At 51.2% G+C, this 19600-nt stretch overlaps 1 protein-coding gene across 3 annotated transcripts in view; it reads right to left on the reverse strand.

The window, feature by feature from the left end:
* Window positions 1–4382: 4382 nt before the first annotated feature.
* OLFML2B (olfactomedin like 2B) overlaps window positions 4383–19600 on the reverse strand; it is a 32846-nt gene continuing 17628 nt past the window's right edge. The window contains exons 5-9 of one of the 3 annotated variants that reach the window (XM_063106193.1): window positions 18779–18781; window positions 15801–16029; window positions 13480–14016; window positions 5514–5690; window positions 4383–4984 (exon numbers count right to left, since the gene is read on the reverse strand). In XM_063106193.1, the coding sequence (XP_062962263.1) occupies window positions 4383–4984; window positions 5514–5690; window positions 13480–14016; window positions 15801–16029; window positions 18779–18781 (1548 nt within the window). The remainder of the gene's footprint in view (window positions 4985–5513; window positions 5691–13479; window positions 14017–15800; window positions 16030–18778; window positions 18782–19600) is intronic. The other 2 variants (XM_063106192.1, XM_063106191.1) reach the window with 2 other exon arrangements.

A 19600-nucleotide genomic window follows, 5' to 3' on the forward strand; every position in this document is an offset into this window, starting at 1 on the left:
GTAGATGAAGCAAAATATTAATGATTATTATGTCCTGATGAAAGAAATATGGGGGTTCATTATGCTTTCCTCTCTTCTTTTTTGTATAATTGAAAGTTTTTATAATAAAAACTAAAATGAACTAGTGAGTACCTATCATTTGCCTTGTGCTTTAGATGTTGTTTCATTATGTCCCCAAACAGCCCTGTAAGGCAGATCCATTACTCACATTTTAAAGAGGAAAATGAAGCTCAGAGAAGTTTGGCGTCATGTCCAAGATCACACAGTCAGAACGGGGCAGGGCTGGGATTTGTACAGAGAGCCCACTGCCTCCCACAGTGCCTCAGTGGGAGGAAAGCCTCTGGGGTCTCGGTAATTAAGCTGTTGTGGAGACCTAGGGAGGGGGAGCACAAAGATGGCCCCTAAGCTTATATCCTAGGGGATCAGGAGGGCCTCGGGGAAGTCCAAAGGAGGAGGTGGTTTGGGAAATCGAAGTTAGGAATTTAGCTTTAGACAGTGATAATGGCCAGTGTTTTCCTCTTATTTTTACTTGCTTTGCCTTACTTGAATCTTCCATGAATCTACTTTCCTTATAGGCAGAGTATGGTCCGTTTTACAGATGACAGCCAGGCTCTGAGAGGTTAAGTGACTTGTCCGTGGACACACAAATGCCAAGTAGGGAAGCCAGGACCAAGACCCGGGCCCTGGGGACAGCTTTGTACATCAAACATCCCTCTTCACTGGGTGGACGTGGGTTGAAAGAAGGTCCACGTGCTAGTGCCTGATTGTGTTCAGGTGTGTTGGGATATAAAGCGACACTAGAATAAACTTTCCCACTGCCCAGGTGCTGGTTGGTTGAGGGTTCTTCCACCCTCCTCTCAAGGAGCCTGCGGACTCCCTGGGATGACACAGGCAGGCAGGACCACTCCAAGGCTCTTGTTCTTTACTGGTCCGCCTGCGGTCGGCCTCCAGTCTGCACGCTCAGCCCCTTGCTGGCTCTCTGGCTGCTCCAGTGTCCCCTCATCGGCTAGGCTTTCTCTGACCTTACTATGCAAACAACAACTCTTCCCATCCCATCTCTCTCCACATCCGCTCCCTGCTTTATTTTATTGCCACCCGTCATATATAACACATACTGCATTTCTTTTCTCTCTCCCTCTCTAGAATGTAAGCTCCATGAGGGCAGGGATTCCATCTTACTTGGTATCCACAGTAGGGACTCCGTGAATATTTATTGAATGAATAAATGTATACATAAATAAATGAATGTAAAAAGAATGGAAGGATGAATTTTTAGTAACTTTCTTTCACTTTTGAAATTATATTGTTGGGAAGTACTTTAATAGGGGAAAGAAAATGAATTTATTTTCCCATCAGTATCAAGCAATTATAATGCCCTAAGTTTGGTGAGGGGTTACAAAGTTGGAGAAGACTCAGTCAGCAAGTCTGGGGGCTGGGAAATGCCCCCTCCTCTTACAGATGAGGAGAGAGGCGAGGTGGAGGAGGCGGGTCTGTGCCTCAGGCCCAGCAGCAGCGGCAGAGCACAACCTGGCCCTTGTTCCATTCTTCAGACCCCGAGGAACTCATTGGCTAAGACTTGGTGTTTGCAAAGTTTAATCCCACGATGAGAAAGATGCTTGGAGAAGTCCTGGATGTGCTTAGGGAAAACATTTCCGACTACCTGGCTTCTGGCCTGCAGTCACTCCCTGTGTCCTGTGTCCAGCGCGTGGGAGGCACCTGGAGAGGATTCCTCCTCTGGCCTGAGCCGGCAGTCCACCCTAGGGCAATTAATTCACCCAGGCAGGCTGCAGCTGGTATCTCCAGCTTGTTCCTGTGACCCCCCCCCCCCACCGCCCTTCACTCTCCAAGCAGCGGGAGCTCCCTGACGTGACTCCCTAACTGGAGGGTCAGGAAGTGAGGACACCTGTGGAGGGGGCCAGCAAGAGGCTCAGAGGAGCTACAAAAGGAAAACTGTGGCCGCTCAGTAAAGTGATCCTATGAGTTTCCCAGGTTGAAGCTAGATTGAAGAATCACTAAGGGTGTGGGGAGCTGCCCTCACCTGTCGAGCCTCAGATCCTGGCCGTCGATAACCAGCCAAGTTGCTCCCTTTGGCTTAGGTGATAACGCCTGCCTGGTCCCTGCTCTGCCCCTCCCGCCTTGAGGCTTCACAGCCCCATCCTGGCTTTCCAGGGGATGTCCCATGTCCTGGATCCCACACGCATGCCTTGTCAGTAAGGCTTCCCAGAACTCATTATTTTACACGATAGCTGGGGCCTGACTGAGTCCTGCCCCTTCCTGCTGCCCCAGTTGCTGGCCCCTGAGTCCCATCCATGCAGGCCACCCTGTCCTGGGTCCCCAAGGTCTGAGGCCAGCCCAGCTTTGTGGAGGGTTAATGCAGAGAGCTGAGGGATGGGCTGATTGAGAGGCCGTGGCATTGTGTGAACAGCAGCAAGGAGCCTAAGCTGGGGACAGGCACAGGTCATAAAGGGACGAACATGCTGCTGTGGCCTCTGGGCAATCTGGCAGTGAGGTCCCAGGAGGGTAGGGTGACAAAAGGACGCGTCCTGGTGCAGACTCTGATAACTGTAAATATGAGGGTACTTCACAAAGTTCATGGAAAAATAGAATTAGAAGATAATGTGAACTTTCCACAAACTTTGTGAAGTACCCAGATATATCACCTTGGATAGGTAGGCAGATAGCGCATAAATGACATCTCCATAAGACGTAATTTCCTTTCTCCACCAGGGACCCCCCTGGGGGCTCATCCCACTCCCTGGAGCAGCGCTGGCTGGGGCGCAGGCGCGGGTCTCTGCTGCAGTTTCCAGTGCAGGTCCTGACAGAAGGGCCAGGGTTCCAGGGGAACGATCACTCCCTCCTCTGGCCAGGCAAGGCCCCTGGACAGGAGCTGCTCTTCTACCACCGTCGTCCACAAACCCCTTCTGAACCCTAGACATTCCATTCCCCTCTCTGTAACCTTCCACTGCCACCAAGCCAGACTGGTGCTTGCATTTGCTCAGGAGAATTTGCCTCAAATGGCCCTAAGACAGTGAAGTCCTTTGGATATCTGATATTTGGAAATGCGTAATTATGGGAAACTGATGGGGCAGTGGGGGTGGAGGGGTGGGATGGGAGCCACCCACCAGATGAGGAGATGTGAGCAGCACAGGGCTGGGGCGTTAGGCATGGGGGTGGCTCCCTACACCGAGGGGGAGGGGTACGGTGGGGACGGTGTGGTGACATCATGTGCTCATCTCTCCACGCCACCCCTGGGCTCTGCCCTCCTCCCACCACCTCAGGAGAAGCCTGATGGTGCTTTTTCAGCTGCTCTGTCTCCTGTCTTGTGTCATGTGGACAGCAGGCACTGCACAGGGCTCAGCCCCGAACCAGGAGGGCTGTGACTCTTTCCTGTCCCACAAGCTTTTCCCTCAGGGACCTTGTTTCAGAACCAGGCCCCTTTCCTAGAAGGGGAGTGGGAGGGAAAGCCTGGCTGAATGGGAATGTTCAGGATGAGGCAGAGGACAGGATTATGGGGAGGAGAGAGAAGATGAGAGAGATTGACTGAAAGGTTCTTAAGGAAGAGCGGGGACAAGGTCACACTCACTCAGCTTTATGTTTCCCACAGTGCCTAACACCAGGCCACATGAAGCAGGACTAAGGAATGAACAGGTTCCCACATCTTGGGCAAAATGTCCAGAAAAAAAGCAGAAAAGAGCAAGGAAGCTGATGGGACAGTAGAAGAGAAATGAAGGAATCAATGTCACAAAATTAAAGAGAGCACAAGTCATTCCAAATCCCCCACGAGGAAGCCCCCTCCCGGCTCAGCAACAGAGCACTTCGGAGAAGCGTCAGACCACGTCTCCCTCCGGGAGAGGGGTCAACCCCTGGCCAGCTATAGTGGTGCGAAACAAAATGCACTGAAGGTGATTTTAAACTTTTTAGTTTTTATTCCTTTTAAAACATTTTTCTGGTTTTTTTAAACTTCTCCAATACATAAAACTTTTTTCCGGCCACGTACTTCTTTCTTGGCTCCTTCACTCCTGTTCCCAGAGTTGTCTGCCTGCAAGACCCCGAGGAAGAAACCTTTTCAAGAGTCGAGATCTGGGAGCCGGAGGGGTGAGGGCTTGAAGGAAGGTGGTTACTGGTCAAAAGGAGAAGTTCATTTGCACAAAAATACAAACCATGGAGGATGAGACCAGCACATACATGTATGGATTGATCTACAATCCACATAAAAAAAATAGACCCAAATTGTCCTCTTACATTTGTAATATTATACAAAATAATATATATTTTTTAATAACACACACCCATCTACACACACGCCCACACATGCACACATATACACGCACACACAAGGTGCTAGTGGCCCCTTTGTGCTTCTGTTTGCAGAGACAAGGGTGTCAGTAGGCAAAGATGACATGATAGGTGACCTGGTGGCCATTGTCCCAGGCGTAGAGCAGGCGGTCCTTGGGGTTATAGTCTATCTGGGTAGTATAGGAATATTCATTCTCAAACAGCAGCCTGGGGACGATCTGCGTGTTGGTGTGGGTGTCGAAGGCATAGGAGATGTTGGCATTCCGCTGGTTGTAGCTGTCCACTGCGTACAGCACCCCGCAGATGACGAAGCAGTTGCCGTAGAAGTTTCTCCGCAGCCCTGTGCGCCACGTGGTCTCCTTCTGTGTGCTCAGGTCCACGGCATTGAGCTTGCTCAGGACGATGACCTCCTGGCTGAAGCCTTCGTCGTCCAGGGCCGGGTAGATGAGCCACAGGCCATTCTCATCCACAGCAAAGTCCACGTCCGAGTGGCCCTGCCACCTCCAGGGGGTGGCCTCCTCATAGGCCACATCGTGCAGCATGGCCCAGGCAGCCACGTAGCGCTGCTTCAGGTCATACTTGATGATGTTGCGGGTGAAGGCCCTGTTGTAGTAGAAGGCACCATCGTACACCACGTGACCCGTGCCGATCCAGCTGTACGGGAGCTTGTAGGAATTGCTCCAGCGACCTGTGGGCGGTGACAGGGCAGCAGGCTTCAAGACAGTGTTGCAGAGGGGCAGGGCGGCTTATGAGATGGGGCCGAGCCATTAACTAGGGATCTGGAAGCCTGGATTTGTAGTGAGGCTCTGCCACTCTCTAGTGCTAAACAGCAAATTGCTTAACCTCTCTGTGCCTCAGTGTCCCCATCTGGCATATAGAGATAACAATTCCCCCTTGCCTCACTGAGCTGTTTCAAGGAGCCCGGGGTGCTGATACATGTGAGTGTGCTTTGTAAACTGTCAAGGGCCACGAGAAAGGGAGGATGTCTTCTGGACCAGACTTGAAGTTGTCCCATGTCCCAGGAGGGGTGAGCTGGAGGAGCAGAGAAGATGAGGGAGGGTGGAAAGGGGGACCGCCCTCCCAGGGAAGGTCCTTCACCATCAGAAGAAGGTGTCACCTTTCTCGTCTACCATCACCACCCAAAGAGGCCTGGCCATGACTAAAACAGGACAGTGGGGAAGGGAAGAAGCCACCTGAGCTGAACCCATGCCATGTACCTTGTTTGAAGTTCTCCAGGTTCCGGAACTCTACCAGGGTGTTGCCGTAGTAGTAGTTGGTTACGTAAATCCTCTCGTCCTTGGCCAGGGGGTCCTTCATCCAGGCCCCCTCGTTCCGCCCGTATGTGTTCTGGGTGGTCGGGCCTGTGATTGTGGAAAGGGTGTCCTTGCATCTTCCTGGTGGAGAAGAGTGGACAGAGGTGTTGGGATGATCTAATAATGCCCCAGTCCTTAAACCTTTGGCGGCTCCTCTACCTACAGTCTGAGCTCCTCAGCAGGCTCTAACAGCCCTGTCTAACCTGACCCCAAACATTTTCACTGCATCATCTCCTGCTACTCCTCTTACCCCCCCTACACTCCACTCCTGCAAAGCCATCCACTGTCCCCACCCTGGACCACTTTCATGCCACTGTGATTTGTTCCTGCTGTTCTCTGACTTCTCAATCCTCTCTCTCAAGGACCTAAGATCTCAGAAAAGATCCAAAGTCCTTTTCTGATACCACACCCTCCTCTGGAAATCCATTCCATCCCTCTCCTCTATTCCATCCTGCTCCCACAGTCCCATGAATGTACCTCTCTTACAGGACATGTCATTTAGCATGTCCCTCCGTGCCCACCCCCAACTGGCCCATGAGCACAAGGGAGCAGGGGCTGTGGCTTTTCCATCCATTGTCTCGGTACTCAGCACACACAGCGCCTGGCACACCGCAGGCACTCAGCAGATGGTCCGACACCTGGGTGAACATACGGCAGCATGAGAAATGTGACCAGAGGACTCTGCTGGGCGTAACCAGGAACACAAGCTCCACCAGCTGCTGAGCTAACCTGGGCTGTTAGAGGCTGGGTGACCAGTGGGACCAGCCCTGACCCAGTGGTGGATATTCAAGCCCAGATCCCTGTCACTACTGGGAGCAGGATGCGAGGGCCCTTGCTGGGGAATTGCAGGGGCAGCATAAGAAGCTTACTCTGGTTGTAGGAACCTCCTTCAAAGATCAAGTCTGCCTTAATGGGAAAGGAACGCAGTGATACGCTTCTGAGTGGTTCTTTGGAGTGATCCAGTACCTGGGAGATGCCCTAAAAGGCCACTAGAACCATTCTGGGTTCTAGACCAAGTTGAAAGCCTGCAATGCTTATATGCAATGTTATTATTGAACACGGCCATGAATGAAACTGAAGTCACACCTGACTACTAGGGGCATGTTGCTCTCTCTGTGCCCACACTGGTGGGTTATGGAGGAGATGGGAAGAGGACAGCGGAGGGGCAGTGGGGAACAAGGTGAATCCTGCCCTCACAGCTCCCTCCAGCCCCTCCTGGCAGCTGGGTCCACAGAAACCCCACCCCACCTGCCATCAAGACTGGCGGCACAGATGAGCATCGGTGATGAGAATAATTGGTCCTTGACACTCACCTGGGACAAAAGTAACAAAGGCCTACAGTCCAGATTCAGGGTTCTCTAAATCCTAGGGAGCCCCCATTTCCAAACTGTTCCAATCTGTTCCGCCATTCTGAAGTGGTCCGAGGAAGAAGCCCAAACCCTACAGCTCACAGGACAGGGGCAGGCAGCTGGGTCTGGGGCAGCCAGGGGGTGGAAGTGGGATGAGCACTGTTTTCCAAGCAGGTCCTACAGTTGGGTGCAGATGGCAGTGTTTGGGCAACTCAGTGTGAGGTTTATTAGGTCCTGGTCTGACAGAGCAGGGAGAGATTCAGTCTCTATAAGACAAACAACAGAACCTATCTGCCAATGCCTCATTCCCCCATAACTGAGCTCATCTGTTCAACACAATAAAACAGAAGTCTCTGGCAGCAGAGATAAAATGGAAAATATCTCATTCCCTGGCACTAAGTGGGGCCCTGGCTGCCAGTGGAGAAGCCACGCTCCCTCTACACTGAGGTGACCCCTAGCATGCCCTCCCCATGCAAGGGCATTTTGTGTGCCCCCTTCCCTTGGTGGAGCCCAGCAAGGATACTAATTCCCTGTCTTGGGAATACCAAGATACCACCCCCAGCCCATGCCTCAAAACCTCACAAATGGCCATGCGAGGCCAGGTGTTTTCTGTCAGAGGGCTGCCATGGCCATGCCACCTCTCTGACCAGATGTGGAAACTGCAGGTGAGTTCCTCAAAGCCAGGAGTCATCTGAATTTTGACGTCCTGGGCTGCCCTAGACAGCCCCAAATCCCTACAGGGTCCTCTCAGCACCAAGGCTCTGTAGTGGTGGGCCCTAATGTGGGGCTACAGATGAGCCCTGGGTGTGGAGCCAGAAGCCTGGCCTTGGTCTTGGCCCTGCCACTGACTCCAAAGTCTGTGCTGCCTTCATAATATCACAGAGCTTTAATTTCTTCAGCAGTAAAATAAGAATAACACATTCCCTACCTACTTCACTGATGTGGTAGGCTGAGCCCTGGAACCTGTGAATGGACCTTATGTGGCAAAGGGAACTTTGCAGATGTGATAAGTCAAGAATCTTGAGATGGGGAGATTATCTGGGTGGGTCCTAAAGGCAGTCACAAGTGTCTGTATAACAGGGAGGTGAAGAGGGATTTGACTACAAGAGAGGCGACGGTGATGAGTGGAGCTGAAGCAGAGATCGGAGTGCTGTGGCCACAAGCCAAGGAAGGCTGGCAGCCACCAGAAGCTGGAAAAGGCAAGGAATGGATTCTCCTCTGAAGCCTCTGGAAGGAACCAGCCCTCTGACACCTTGTTTTTAGACCCGTAAGACTTATTTTGAATTCTGGCCTCCAGAACTGTTAGAGAATAAATTTCTGTTGTGTTTAGCCACTAAGTTTTTTGGCAATTTGGAGGCAAGGAAACTAACACAGATGGAGTCAGCTTCTCAGGTCAGGGGAGGTGTCCTTAGTTCTATACCAAGAAGGGAGTGCCAGCTTGCAGCCTGACGTCCAGATACCTGGGACCTCAGGACGCATCTCCACATACCCTCAGATAGAGTGAGCACGGGCCAGTCCGCAGGGGGGACAAGCCCTGGCAGGAACGGCAGCACAGATGCGAGTAGTTTCAGAGCATTTGAAGACAGGATCATGGGAGAAGGTCAGTAAATCATGAGGTCCAGACCCATCACCACGCTCTGAGGATCTGGGGCGGTTCCTGACTACCACCCTTGGAAGCAAACTATCAGCCTCGGAGAGAAGAACTGCATGCTTACTGCTCTTCAAGGGTAATGACAGGAAGATGCAAGACAGTTCAAAGGAACCGCAGAGAGGACAGCTGCTCTCTGCAGCTCATCTTCGGTTTCCCCAGAGCAGGGCTGCCACTGTTGATGGCGATGGCTAACATTTACTGTTCCGAACTCATCTCATCCTCAGCAGTCCCGGGAGGCAGCTGGCCCTACTCCAAAGTCTGCCAGGGTCCCTCAGCATATAAACCTGCTTGAATCTCAGCATCCTCAAACAATAAACCAGCAAACAAGAGCCCCCCTGCCCTCCCCTGGCCTCCGCTGTGGCACTCCATGGGCCAGCCTCCCCGTGGGGTCCTCAGGAGCATCTGCTCCCCTCGTCACCCTGACGCCTGCACCCTCCTGACTGCTGCCTCAGCTAAGCGCTTGCTTGCACATGGCCTATCAGGGATGCTCTCAGTGCTCTCTTCCAGTCAGGCCTCTCTTTGGGTCAGAAACTGTGGACCACCCCTGGCACCCAACCCCCTGCCTCAGGAGGTGTCTGCCCGTCACTGGGCTTCCATGCACCATCCTCTGGGCCCAGCCGCCTCCTCGATCACACCTTCTCCAGCTCTTTGGCTGGTTTCTCCTCTTCTGCCCAGCTTTCAAATGTTATTCTTTACAGCTCCACTTTTAGCCTCTCTTCTCATTCCTCCCACGTTCACTGGGCAAACTCAGCTCTCACTGAAGACTCCCAGCCCAGGTCTTGCTTCTGAGCATCGTACATCCAACTGCCTACTAGTCGCTTTTCTCCCGGGTGTCCTCCGGTTCCTCAAACTTAATGGATTGAAACTGGAATTCATTTGCTTCAGTTCACAGCCTGCTCCTCCTGTATTTCCTGTCCTAGAGAAGGGCATGGCACACCACCCATTAACCAAGCCAGAAACCCGAATCATCCCTGATGTCCCCTTCCCCTCCACCTCTGTGACTTAGTTTAGACCTCACTGCCTTTAGACTCTTGCCTGATCACACCAGTTACACCAGCTGGTCTCTCTGGCTCATCTCTGCCCCTTCTAACCTACCCCACACAGTAGCCCCTAAGCTGCTTTTCCAAGATGCACATCTTCTTGAACCCTTAATAACTCACCACCTCTAGCCACCACGCAAAGCCCAGAGTCCCCGTCCTGGCACTCCAGCCGTCCTGCATCACCATCTCACTTCCTGCCATCTTCCTTTATTCAGAGGTCTCAAACTCAAATGCCCCTCTGTGGAGGTGACCACATCTTGCTCACTTTGGATCTTAGCAGCCTAGCACAGTGCAGTGCTGAATGAATTACAAGTGGACTCTTTAGCCTTGTGGAGAGGCTTGGACTTTTTCCCCTATCCACTTACAAGGAACAGCTCCACTTCATGTTTTTATTTCTAGGGCCAGAGGCCCCCTGTTACAAGATAACTGAAGTTGCCAGTGGTTTGAGGGGCTGGGCTAGGGGAGTCGGCAGAGACGGAGAACAGAGTGTGCCCTTGGGGTTGGGGGAAGGGAGCTGCCTGTCAAGTGACTTAGGGCAACCGAGTCTGGGCACTATCCTAGACCAGGCTCCCTGACATGAGGCAGGCAGGAATGGCCATCACACCACAGCCAGAGTGGCCAGCCAAGCCTCGGGGGTTGTTAAGGTCGCATGCTTTGTGGGAGAGACATTCTTCACAGATCATGATATTTTCTAGATTCAAATATGAGACAGGCTCTCTCTGGTATTGTCATAAACTGACTGCCTTCTTTGTCTGCTCTTCCCACCCGCCCCCCACCCCTGCCCCAAGCCAGCCCCTTCTAAAAAACACATCAGGAATTGTAGTTGTGAAAGTCTGGGAATCTGCAAAGCCTTGGCCATGCGACACAACTGTTTTATCCCTCTGCAGTAGCCTGAGAAGCCCTCCCCAAGCCAGGGCTGCTGGAGTAGAAGTGCCACCTCAGAGGGTGATCAATCTCTTCCCAGGCCCCGGCTCCCATCACTGACGGGACTTTTACGCTCCTTGACCTAGACCTACACTACAGCCAAGTGCTTGTTTGTACAACCAAAAATAAATTCTAATTTACTTGTTTTGGGAATTTTTCTGGGAATTTTATAACTCCCCTGAGGATAATGGTAGCCATCTTAGGACATCACAAAATCAGGTTTGGAAACCCTGGGATAAGAAGTTCCTTTTAAAAGCAGCCCTGTTTAAAACCACATCTTAAATAGCTCAAAAATCAAAATTACCAGACATCAAACAGAAACAACCCTTCCCAGATCACAAACCAGTGGCCTATGTCTGTTTCAGCCAAATGATTTTTATTTAACTGATGACTGGGAGATGTCAGCACATGACAGTCTTTCTCAGCCAGGTGCAGGCAAGTTAGGGGGTCTGCAGAGAAAGTTCCAGTAATAAAATCTCATCCACACTAACAGCAGCCATAGGGAGGCACTTGATAGCAATGAACAACTAAAAATTACTCCTCAAAACAAACTTGTCAGAATTCCACACCAATGGAACAGCCAAACCGTTCTTCTGCAATGTGCCACCCCCTCTTTTTACCCCTTGGTATCTGAAGACAACACCGCATCTGTGTCCACATCCATGTTTTTTCTGCAGAAGACACAAGAGGCAAGAACGCCAGCTCTTCTAAAAAACCCTGAGGTGAGTTTTTAAGTGAACCTTATATCCTCTGCATGATGATGTTATTCTAGCTGTATAGAATACTGACCACAGGAGAAAATGTATCCCCTCTCCCCCATCTCCTGCCACTAGGTAAATGGCTGCTGGGACACAGGGTTGCTCTGTCTGCACATCAGCATCTCAGTCAGGTTACTGCAGGGGGGCAGAGTCCTAAGAACCCCAGAAAGGTACATCTCAGGAGTTATGCTAGAAAAGCCTGCTGGTAGCAAAACCCAGGGGAAGAGGTGCTGGGACCCCCGCTGGAGGTGGAGAACTCCACGCCTGGCCAGGAAGTCACCGAGGGAGAAGGCTCCCAGCCTGGCCATCGCCTGAAGACAGACAAGGTGTGTGGGTCCTGGTTGTAGCCCGTCTTCACTGTTAGTGTTCTAGCTACCTGTGGAGGGGTGGTGGGGGACAGATTTCTAAATATCTGGAGGAGCTTTTCCTCCCACGCAAGGGTGACACTAAGCTGAAGTGGTGGAGGTATGGGGGCCCAGGGGAGCTCATTCCCATGGCAGAGGGGGAGGTGGGGTGCTGGGCTCAGGGACTGTGGTACCAAGAGCACAAAGTCCAGGCTGCTCAGAGCTGGTGTAAGTGGGGGAGCCTCTGTTCAGACCCCAGAGCATTCTGCGGAAATTAAGCAGGACCCACAGCTTCAGAAGATTGATAATTCAGGCAGTGAGGAGCCAGTCGTCTTCTCTCTGGTTAGCTTGCTCCTACCATGGAAGGAAAAGAAAAACACTCTCTCCTGCTCCCACACCAACCTCTGAGGCCCAATAACTGCCTTTTTGCTTAGCTTTCTCCAGGCCAGAGTTCATGAGATTTTTGCCCCAGAATCCATTTTTACTGACTATTTCCCTGCTCCCATTTGGCCATTATTCTGGGATTTTCTCCCAGTGAAATCCCTTGCCCTATCATGGCCTGCTAAACTTCCTGCAGAAAACCATAGAACATAATAGAGGAAACGGTCCTTAGCAAATTTCTACTTTCAACTGAGACCCAAAGAGGGGCAGGGATTTGGCCAACATCACACAGATACCAATGGCAGAGAGCAGGCTATGGCGCAGGAGCTTGGCTCGCAGCAGCAGGTGCTCCTTCCACCACCTCGTCTCTGGCAGGAGCTGGCACCTCATTCTGAGGAGGGATTGGGAATGAGGCTGCCGAGGGAATGGAAAACGGCAAGAAGGGAAAGATACGTATAAGGCAAGCCAAAAGCTAAGAGTCAAATCAAAAGCATATTTTTTAACAAGTATTTTGATGAAATTATTATTCGATAGTGTTATTTCTCAGTCACTATGAGTGGTGACTTAATCTTCAGTTTAGTTCTTCTGGGAAGAGAACTGGCTCCCATTTTCCTTTCCTAGTTCTCTTTCCCTCTCCCCCCTCATGTTTCACTGTTCTGAGTCATCTTGTGGCCACGGAGCTCCCACACACAGAATAGGGCTGCATTCTTCATGCTTCTGGAACAAACCTTGCTCCTTTGAACCTAACAGTCAGAAGGCTTCCTGTCTCTGCTTAGAAAACTCCTATTCATCCTTCAAAACCCAGCTCAAATGATACCACCTTAGAAGAGCTTCCCCAGCCTTCCTAGCAGCCAGGCCAAGCTAGGGCCCCTTCTTCCTTCTCTGTTTCTCATCCCCCTGTGACAGCATTAGCAACACTATGCCACGATGTTTCCATGCTCCCCAGGGCTGGGGCTCATGAGATTTTGCACTGGAGCCCATTGCACTGGTTACTCCCCTGCTCCCACTCTGCTATGATTCTGGAACTTTCCCCCCAGGAGGAATCCTTTGTCATTTCATGGCCTGGTAAACTGACTGGAGAGAACTTAACTTAGTCATCGCCAGATACCTCAATACCCATCACAAAGCCTAGTACACAGAAAGTGCTCTATGAATGTTTATAAAACTGACTAATAAAGGTGAGATCTTGGCTCCATTGATTTATATGTATTTTAGAAAGGAGAGTCCTGTTCTTGTCACTGTCATGCTTTGAATACGTCAACTCTAGCTGTTAAAACTAATCACTGGCCAAAGACCTATCCCCACTTGCTTTTCTTTATGAAGAACTTTGACTCCCTCACCTCTCTTTCCTTTCAACCTATTTTCTGGCTCAGCCTTTCACCTGAACTGACCAAGAGACCAAGGCCAGGTAGAATGAACTCACCTATGACATTCCGGATGTCATCTTCCTCTTCAGGGCTCAGGGTGGGGCTGGCAGGGGTTGTACCCTGCTCAGCAGTAGCGTCTTTCCCCAGTGAGTCTGTCCTGACTGCGGTGGGAGGTGCTGGGGCCTGGTGTGTAGTTTCCACAAATGCATCCCCAGGAATCATTGCTTCAGAGGCTGAGGCCAGAGGGTGCTGGGTAGCTGTGTGGGCCACGGTGGTGGCTGGTATCTGAGTAGAAGGTTGAAGGACTGTATCCCCTGGGGGATCTGGAAGCACTGTGGTGGTTTGGAATGCTCTTGAGAGCTGTCCAGCTGAGGTGTAGAGAGCAGGGTCAGTGACGCCGGGAGCTGTGGAGGAGGCTTGCGGCAGTGCTGAGGAGAAAGGTGCGGTCTGAGTGCTCGGGTCAGTTGTCACAGCAGTGCCATGACGAGTGTCTGCTGGCCTCCGCGTGGCACTGATCAGCAGGTCATTGTGTCTCAGGAGCTGATCTTCAATCAGCAAATCCACTCCATTTTCACCACTGAAAAACTCGTCTTCTGTGAAACAAACACAAGTTCCATTTGTGGCATGCGGAGAGGAACAACCTTTAGATGGTCAAGGGCGTGTGGTAATTGGCAGATTAATAAGAGGCTTCCTTCCCTCAACATAACGGCCTCATTTAGAGATGGAACCCAGCTGGGATTTTAGAAGAAGAAGGTGAAAATGAGCACAGACAGAAGGACATTGTACTTCCCAGAGGCTCTCTCCGAACAGACTGCTGCTCTCCTGCATCCAGGACGCAGGGCTCCCTGCTAGGATGCGCGGTCTTGGCTATCACCCCTGATGGCTGGAAGGACATTAGTCATCCAGTCTGGTCATGCAACAAATGTTTGTGGAACATGTACAACAACTGTAAGCAAAACAAAGATCCTTGACCTCACGGAGCTTCTATCTAACGGTGGAGACATAAGCAATAGACAGATTGTATGTTTGAAGGTGCTATGGGAAAACAGTAGAGTAGGGTAAGCATGGTCAAGAAAGCTGGAAGGAAAGGAAACCTGCTGTAATGAATAAAGTGGTCAGGATGGGACTCAGTGAGACAGAGAAATGAGCAGAGGCCTGAAGGAGGCAGGGAGCTAGCCAAGCAGCTATGGGAGTGGAGAGAGCTCGAGGGACAGAACAGCAGCGCAGAGACCCTGAGGCTGGAACATGCCTGCTGAGGCTGAGGAGCAGCAGTGTGGCCAGTGAGGACAGAGCAGAGGGTGTGAGGGAGAGTGACAGGAGGTGAGGTCAGAGAGAGAACAGGAGCCGAGTCATGCGCAGCCTAGGGCTGTGCACGGACTTCTCTTTTTATTCTGAGTGAAATGGGAGAGGCTGCAGGGTTTTGAGCAGAGATGGAATATAGGGAGGCAAAGACTTCTTGCAGAGGATAGAGACCTCTCACCATTAAATAAATAAGCAATAAAATGGACTTCATGTGCTCATCAAAAACAACATTAAGGAAGTGCAAACGCAAGCCACAGGCAGGGAGAAAATGTTCCCAATGCATATGATGACAAAGGACTTGTATCCACAATATGTAAAAAAACTCCCACAAATCAATAACACAAAAAAGACAAACACACTGCAAAATGAGCAAAACGATTATGCCAGCTACTGGCTTGAGAACAGAGTGGACAGAGGCACAGGCAGAAGCAGGAAGATGAGTCGGGGACTGAAGCTTTAGACCTGACAGGGAAAGGAACTGGCTCAGGCAAGGTTGGGGGAGAGCAGGCTGGGGACCCTCTGGGGGTCTGGACAAGGAAAAGACAGAAGACAAGAGGAGGAGGCAGGTGGCAAGGAGGATGAGTTAAGGAAACAAGATAAGGATAATGGGGAAAAGGATAATCTATTTCTGGGAAAAGGTAAGAAGTATGGACATCATAAGGGAGGTACAGGAGACTCAGAAAAGCAGCTCAGGGTCCCTGGAGGGAGGAACAAGCAGGAGAAGCCCACCATGTGGCTCTGAGCAAGCCATTCTCCCTAAGCCTTGGTTTCCTCATCTGCAAATAGGGACAACTGGACTGGAGGGCACTGAAGTCCCTGGCAGCTCAGCCATGCTCTGCCACGCAGTATTCTGTAAGCCCAGAGAAGTGAAGTGACTTACCAAGGCCACTCTGCAAGTTGCGAGGAAATGTGGCAAGAACTGTGGATAACCTGTAACTCTGCAGGGTGGGGCTGCAGCAGTAATCAGACCGTGGAAGGGGTGTGTGGCTCCTGGTAAGTCCATTTCCACATGGTCCAAATGCTCACTCCCACCCCCGGCCCTGCCTCTGGGGCAGCCCTGCTGACCCCAACTCACGCTGCTCTTCCATGTCATTCTCTTCCTCAGGGACTTTGGCTTTATAGTAGGTGATGCCCCGGATGATGGTGGGCTTGGAGGCTGGCCGGCCCCTCAGGTGTACCTGCCTCTGCAGGGGCCGCTGTGGCTTCACCACCTCGGGCGGAGCCAGGGGTCGTGTCTGCAGGAGCTCGATGGAGTTGATCCGCTGGGACACGGTTTCTTCCTGCAGAAACCGCTCTTCATACTGCTCATCAGAGGGGACACAAGGGAAGGTCAGGTCACTGGCAGCAGTGGTCAGCGGGGACAATGCTGGAGCTGAGGTATTACTAATAACATAACTAATAACAGTAGAACTCCCTAAGAGCCAGGTATTGTTCTAAGTGCTTAATGTATGTTTACACGTTTTACTAATTTAATCTTCTCATCAGTCCTGTGAGGGAGGACCTATTTTTATCATGTTCATTTACAGATTAGGAAACTGAGGCACAGAGAGGTTATGTAAATTGCTCAAGGTTTCACAACAGGTAAGTGATAGAGGCAGGATTGGAACCCAGGCAGTCAGGATCCAGAATTGGTGTCTCTAACCTCTACACATACTGCCCAGAGAATACAGTTCTCCTCTCAGCTCTGTAGGAAAGCTGAGTGACTCAGATCTGGTTTCAGTTGTTTCCAGAGAGAGCCATGTGAGGGGAAGGGTGCCCACTGGGACATGATGCCTGATGATGTCACCTCAGGATGAAGCCTGATTGCTTTTACAGCTATCAGCATGGGCTTCCTAAAACACATCATTCCCCAGCCCCCAAACCCTCCCTACGGCATACAGAATAAAGTCCCAAGTCCTTGGCTGGGCCTTGACCCAGCTCAGCATTCTTCTCTCTTGTTCAGTCCCCCACCCCCATGCCCTATGTACTCCAGTCACTGGGACATAAAAATCCTAAGGAGCTGTCTACACTTGTGACTAGCATTTGATTTTGTCAAATCAAATGATGCTTTAAAGTAGGCAGCCCATGACCTGTGTCTGGGCACCTTGATAGCACCTTGAGAAAGACACTGTATCGGCTCTGGTCATGTAGAAGGATGACCTTGTCTTCCACGGAGCTGCCGCCTAAGGACTAGCCTCTTGTGTCTACACTGCAGCAGGGTCTCAAGGCCCTGCACTGTCCTGTCAGGTCAGACTCCCTGCCAAGGATTACAATCACCCACCTTTGAAAGCAAAAGACTTCTGGCACTGAGCTTGTAAAGTGGCTGTGCTCAAAGTCAGGGCACAGGTGGGTCTGGCTCCTGAAAGGCACTGGCTCCATCAGGGAAGCGTGGGATCCTGAGAGGAGTGTGGCCCAGCCCTGCTCTCATGAGGACTCCAGTGGCCGAATAATGAAGAAGGGGCTTCCTGCAGCCACCTAAGCCAGGAGCCACCTCCCTACTCAGCCAGAAGGAGGCAGGTGAGCTACCTTAAATTCCGTAATTCTAGACCTTGGTGAAATCTACCCAGACAGCAGAACCCATGTGGAAACAAAACCTGTGTGCTCAGATGCCCAGTGCCCTGAGGCAGGGCAGGGCCTTCAGTCACTCAATGTTGACTACAGGAACCCAGCCATCATGGTCAACTCTGTATAAGAGGATGCAAACCAGGCTCTTGTTTTGACCTTTAAAATTTGGCCTGGAGAAAACTCAGAGTCTTCATTGCCAACCATACCCCCTAGTCTGTACTTGTTTTCCCATGACAAGACAACTGTTGGTGCAACAGATATGGCAGTTCCTAAATATGCATCTCTCTCTCCCCAGCACACAGTGGTGACTGATTCCTGGAAGACAGGGGATACCTTTCTGCCAGCATCATCTGGCTGAGGCCAAAGAGCTGCCCAGAAGAAACAGGCCGACCTGCCTGACTGTGCCCTGGGTATCCCCACTCCTGCTGCCTGCCCCCCACCCCCCGCCTGATTCCCTATTCTTGCTGGTGAAGTGATCTCAACTAGAGGTGTAGGGGATACCAAGTCGGTGGTGATTATATTTTAATGGACATCTATTATGGCCATGTCCCTTTATATTATTTTTAACCCGTACAGCAATGAGGCAAAGTAGATATTATTACCCACATTTTACAGATGATGAAACAGAGGCTCAGAGTTATTTAGCAATTTGGTTGAAAGTCAATCAATTAAGTGGCTGAAAGGGACACCTAATAAGTCACTCAACTATCAAGAAGGCCCAGAGCTGCCAGCCTTCAGAGCCTTTGCTCCTCCTTAAATTAAGCCTTACTGCCCATAGCATTGACCAAGGGACTAACTTGTCTGCCATCCAAAAAATCACCTACCTCCCCAAGTCCCCAGGACCATGGTCTGGCTCCTGACCAGCAGACTTGGGAGATCCCTCATTTGCCACTGGGAAGAGCTGCCTGGGAGGCTGACAAAAGGCCCCAGCCACAGCCCTTGACTCAGACGCTGAGGGCCCTGGTTCCCCTCTGCATTGCAAAAGCAGGTTGTCATTTCTTCGTGGCAAACCCCAGGAACTGTCTTTAATTCCAGGCTCTCAGGGAAGGGCAGAAACTGCAGTTCTTTCTCCCAGCCAAGGAGATGGAGCAAGACCATGGACAGCCTTTGCCAGAGAACATGTAATTTCCTTGGATTCACTGGCGACAGGCTGCACTGGGCGACAGCAGCCCCCACCAAACTTTGATTTCCTCTCTGTTAATCCAAGAGTCTGTTGTGTGACTTCAACTCCTGACATCAGTGTTCTCACTCCCACCCTGCCCTCTCTACTCCCAACCCAGCCTCTAGAGTTCCCGGCCAACCCTCCCGGCAAGGACCATCCTGCAGAGAGGCCTCCAAGAAATTGCCCTTCACCATTCCAAGAAGCCCTGCCATCATCTATAAGAACCGTGAAAGCAAACAACCGAACCCCTACACTCCACTTGCCCCCTTTCCAGCATGGGGTTTACGAAAAGAGACAGAGGGATGAAGAGGGAGAGGAAGATCCTATATTTGGGCCTCCTTCACCACTTCCTCCCCAACCCGCCCCGCTCCCTCTGGCTTGGGATGGATTGTGCTAACCTCAGCAGTGTGATGAATGGGGATTTGAGGAGGGGAAAGGACTTTGCTGAGCAAGGAGAAAAAGCATTTGGTGTGTTTGATTTGGTTTGCTGTTTGCCCTCAGGAAATCTGAGCTGGGTTCCTGAACATACCACAAAATGTGTCATCAAGACAACAGATGAATTCTCAAGCTTAGCCGAATGCAAAACTGGAAGCCAGAGAGGGCAAGGGACGCCTGGCTCCATGGGCAGCAGGGCTGGCCAAGGGTGCCAGAAGGGCTGAGATAAGAGACACTGGGCCCAGGTGTGACTGGCGGGTACCTCCCAGTCTCTTCCAGCCCAGTGTCCTCTGGCTCTTTGGCTGATGAGCTCAGACCCACTCAGGGATGGCCCACCAAGCAGACTAAACACATGCTCAGTAGCCAGCATGTCAGGGACACCCAAAAATGAGTATAAAAATAATTTTTGAAGGAATATGATATTTCCAAAAAAGCATCAAAGTAGTCATCATGGGCAAAGCCAGAAAATTATTGGTCCTCCTTATACTTATTTTATGGTTTGGAATTTTTACTTTGAGCTACATATTGGGGAGAGTGCAGACACCTTTTCAGGGCTTGTTGCCTCAGAAGTCCTAATCTGCCTGTTATAGTGCCTTGGGAACACATGTGCCCAAGAGTCCCCAAACCCACAGCTGCTGCCTGCTTGGCACCACTTTGATGACTTTCTCTACCCAAGAGTTCCAAGCCCACATACCCAGCCTTCCTTCCTCTCTTACCCCAACTCTTAATGACCC

The sequence above is a fragment of the Cynocephalus volans genome, chromosome 8 (assembly GCF_027409185.1).
Source record: "Cynocephalus volans isolate mCynVol1 chromosome 8, mCynVol1.pri, whole genome shotgun sequence".
NCBI classification, from domain to species: domain Eukaryota; kingdom Metazoa; phylum Chordata; class Mammalia; order Dermoptera; family Cynocephalidae; genus Cynocephalus; species Cynocephalus volans.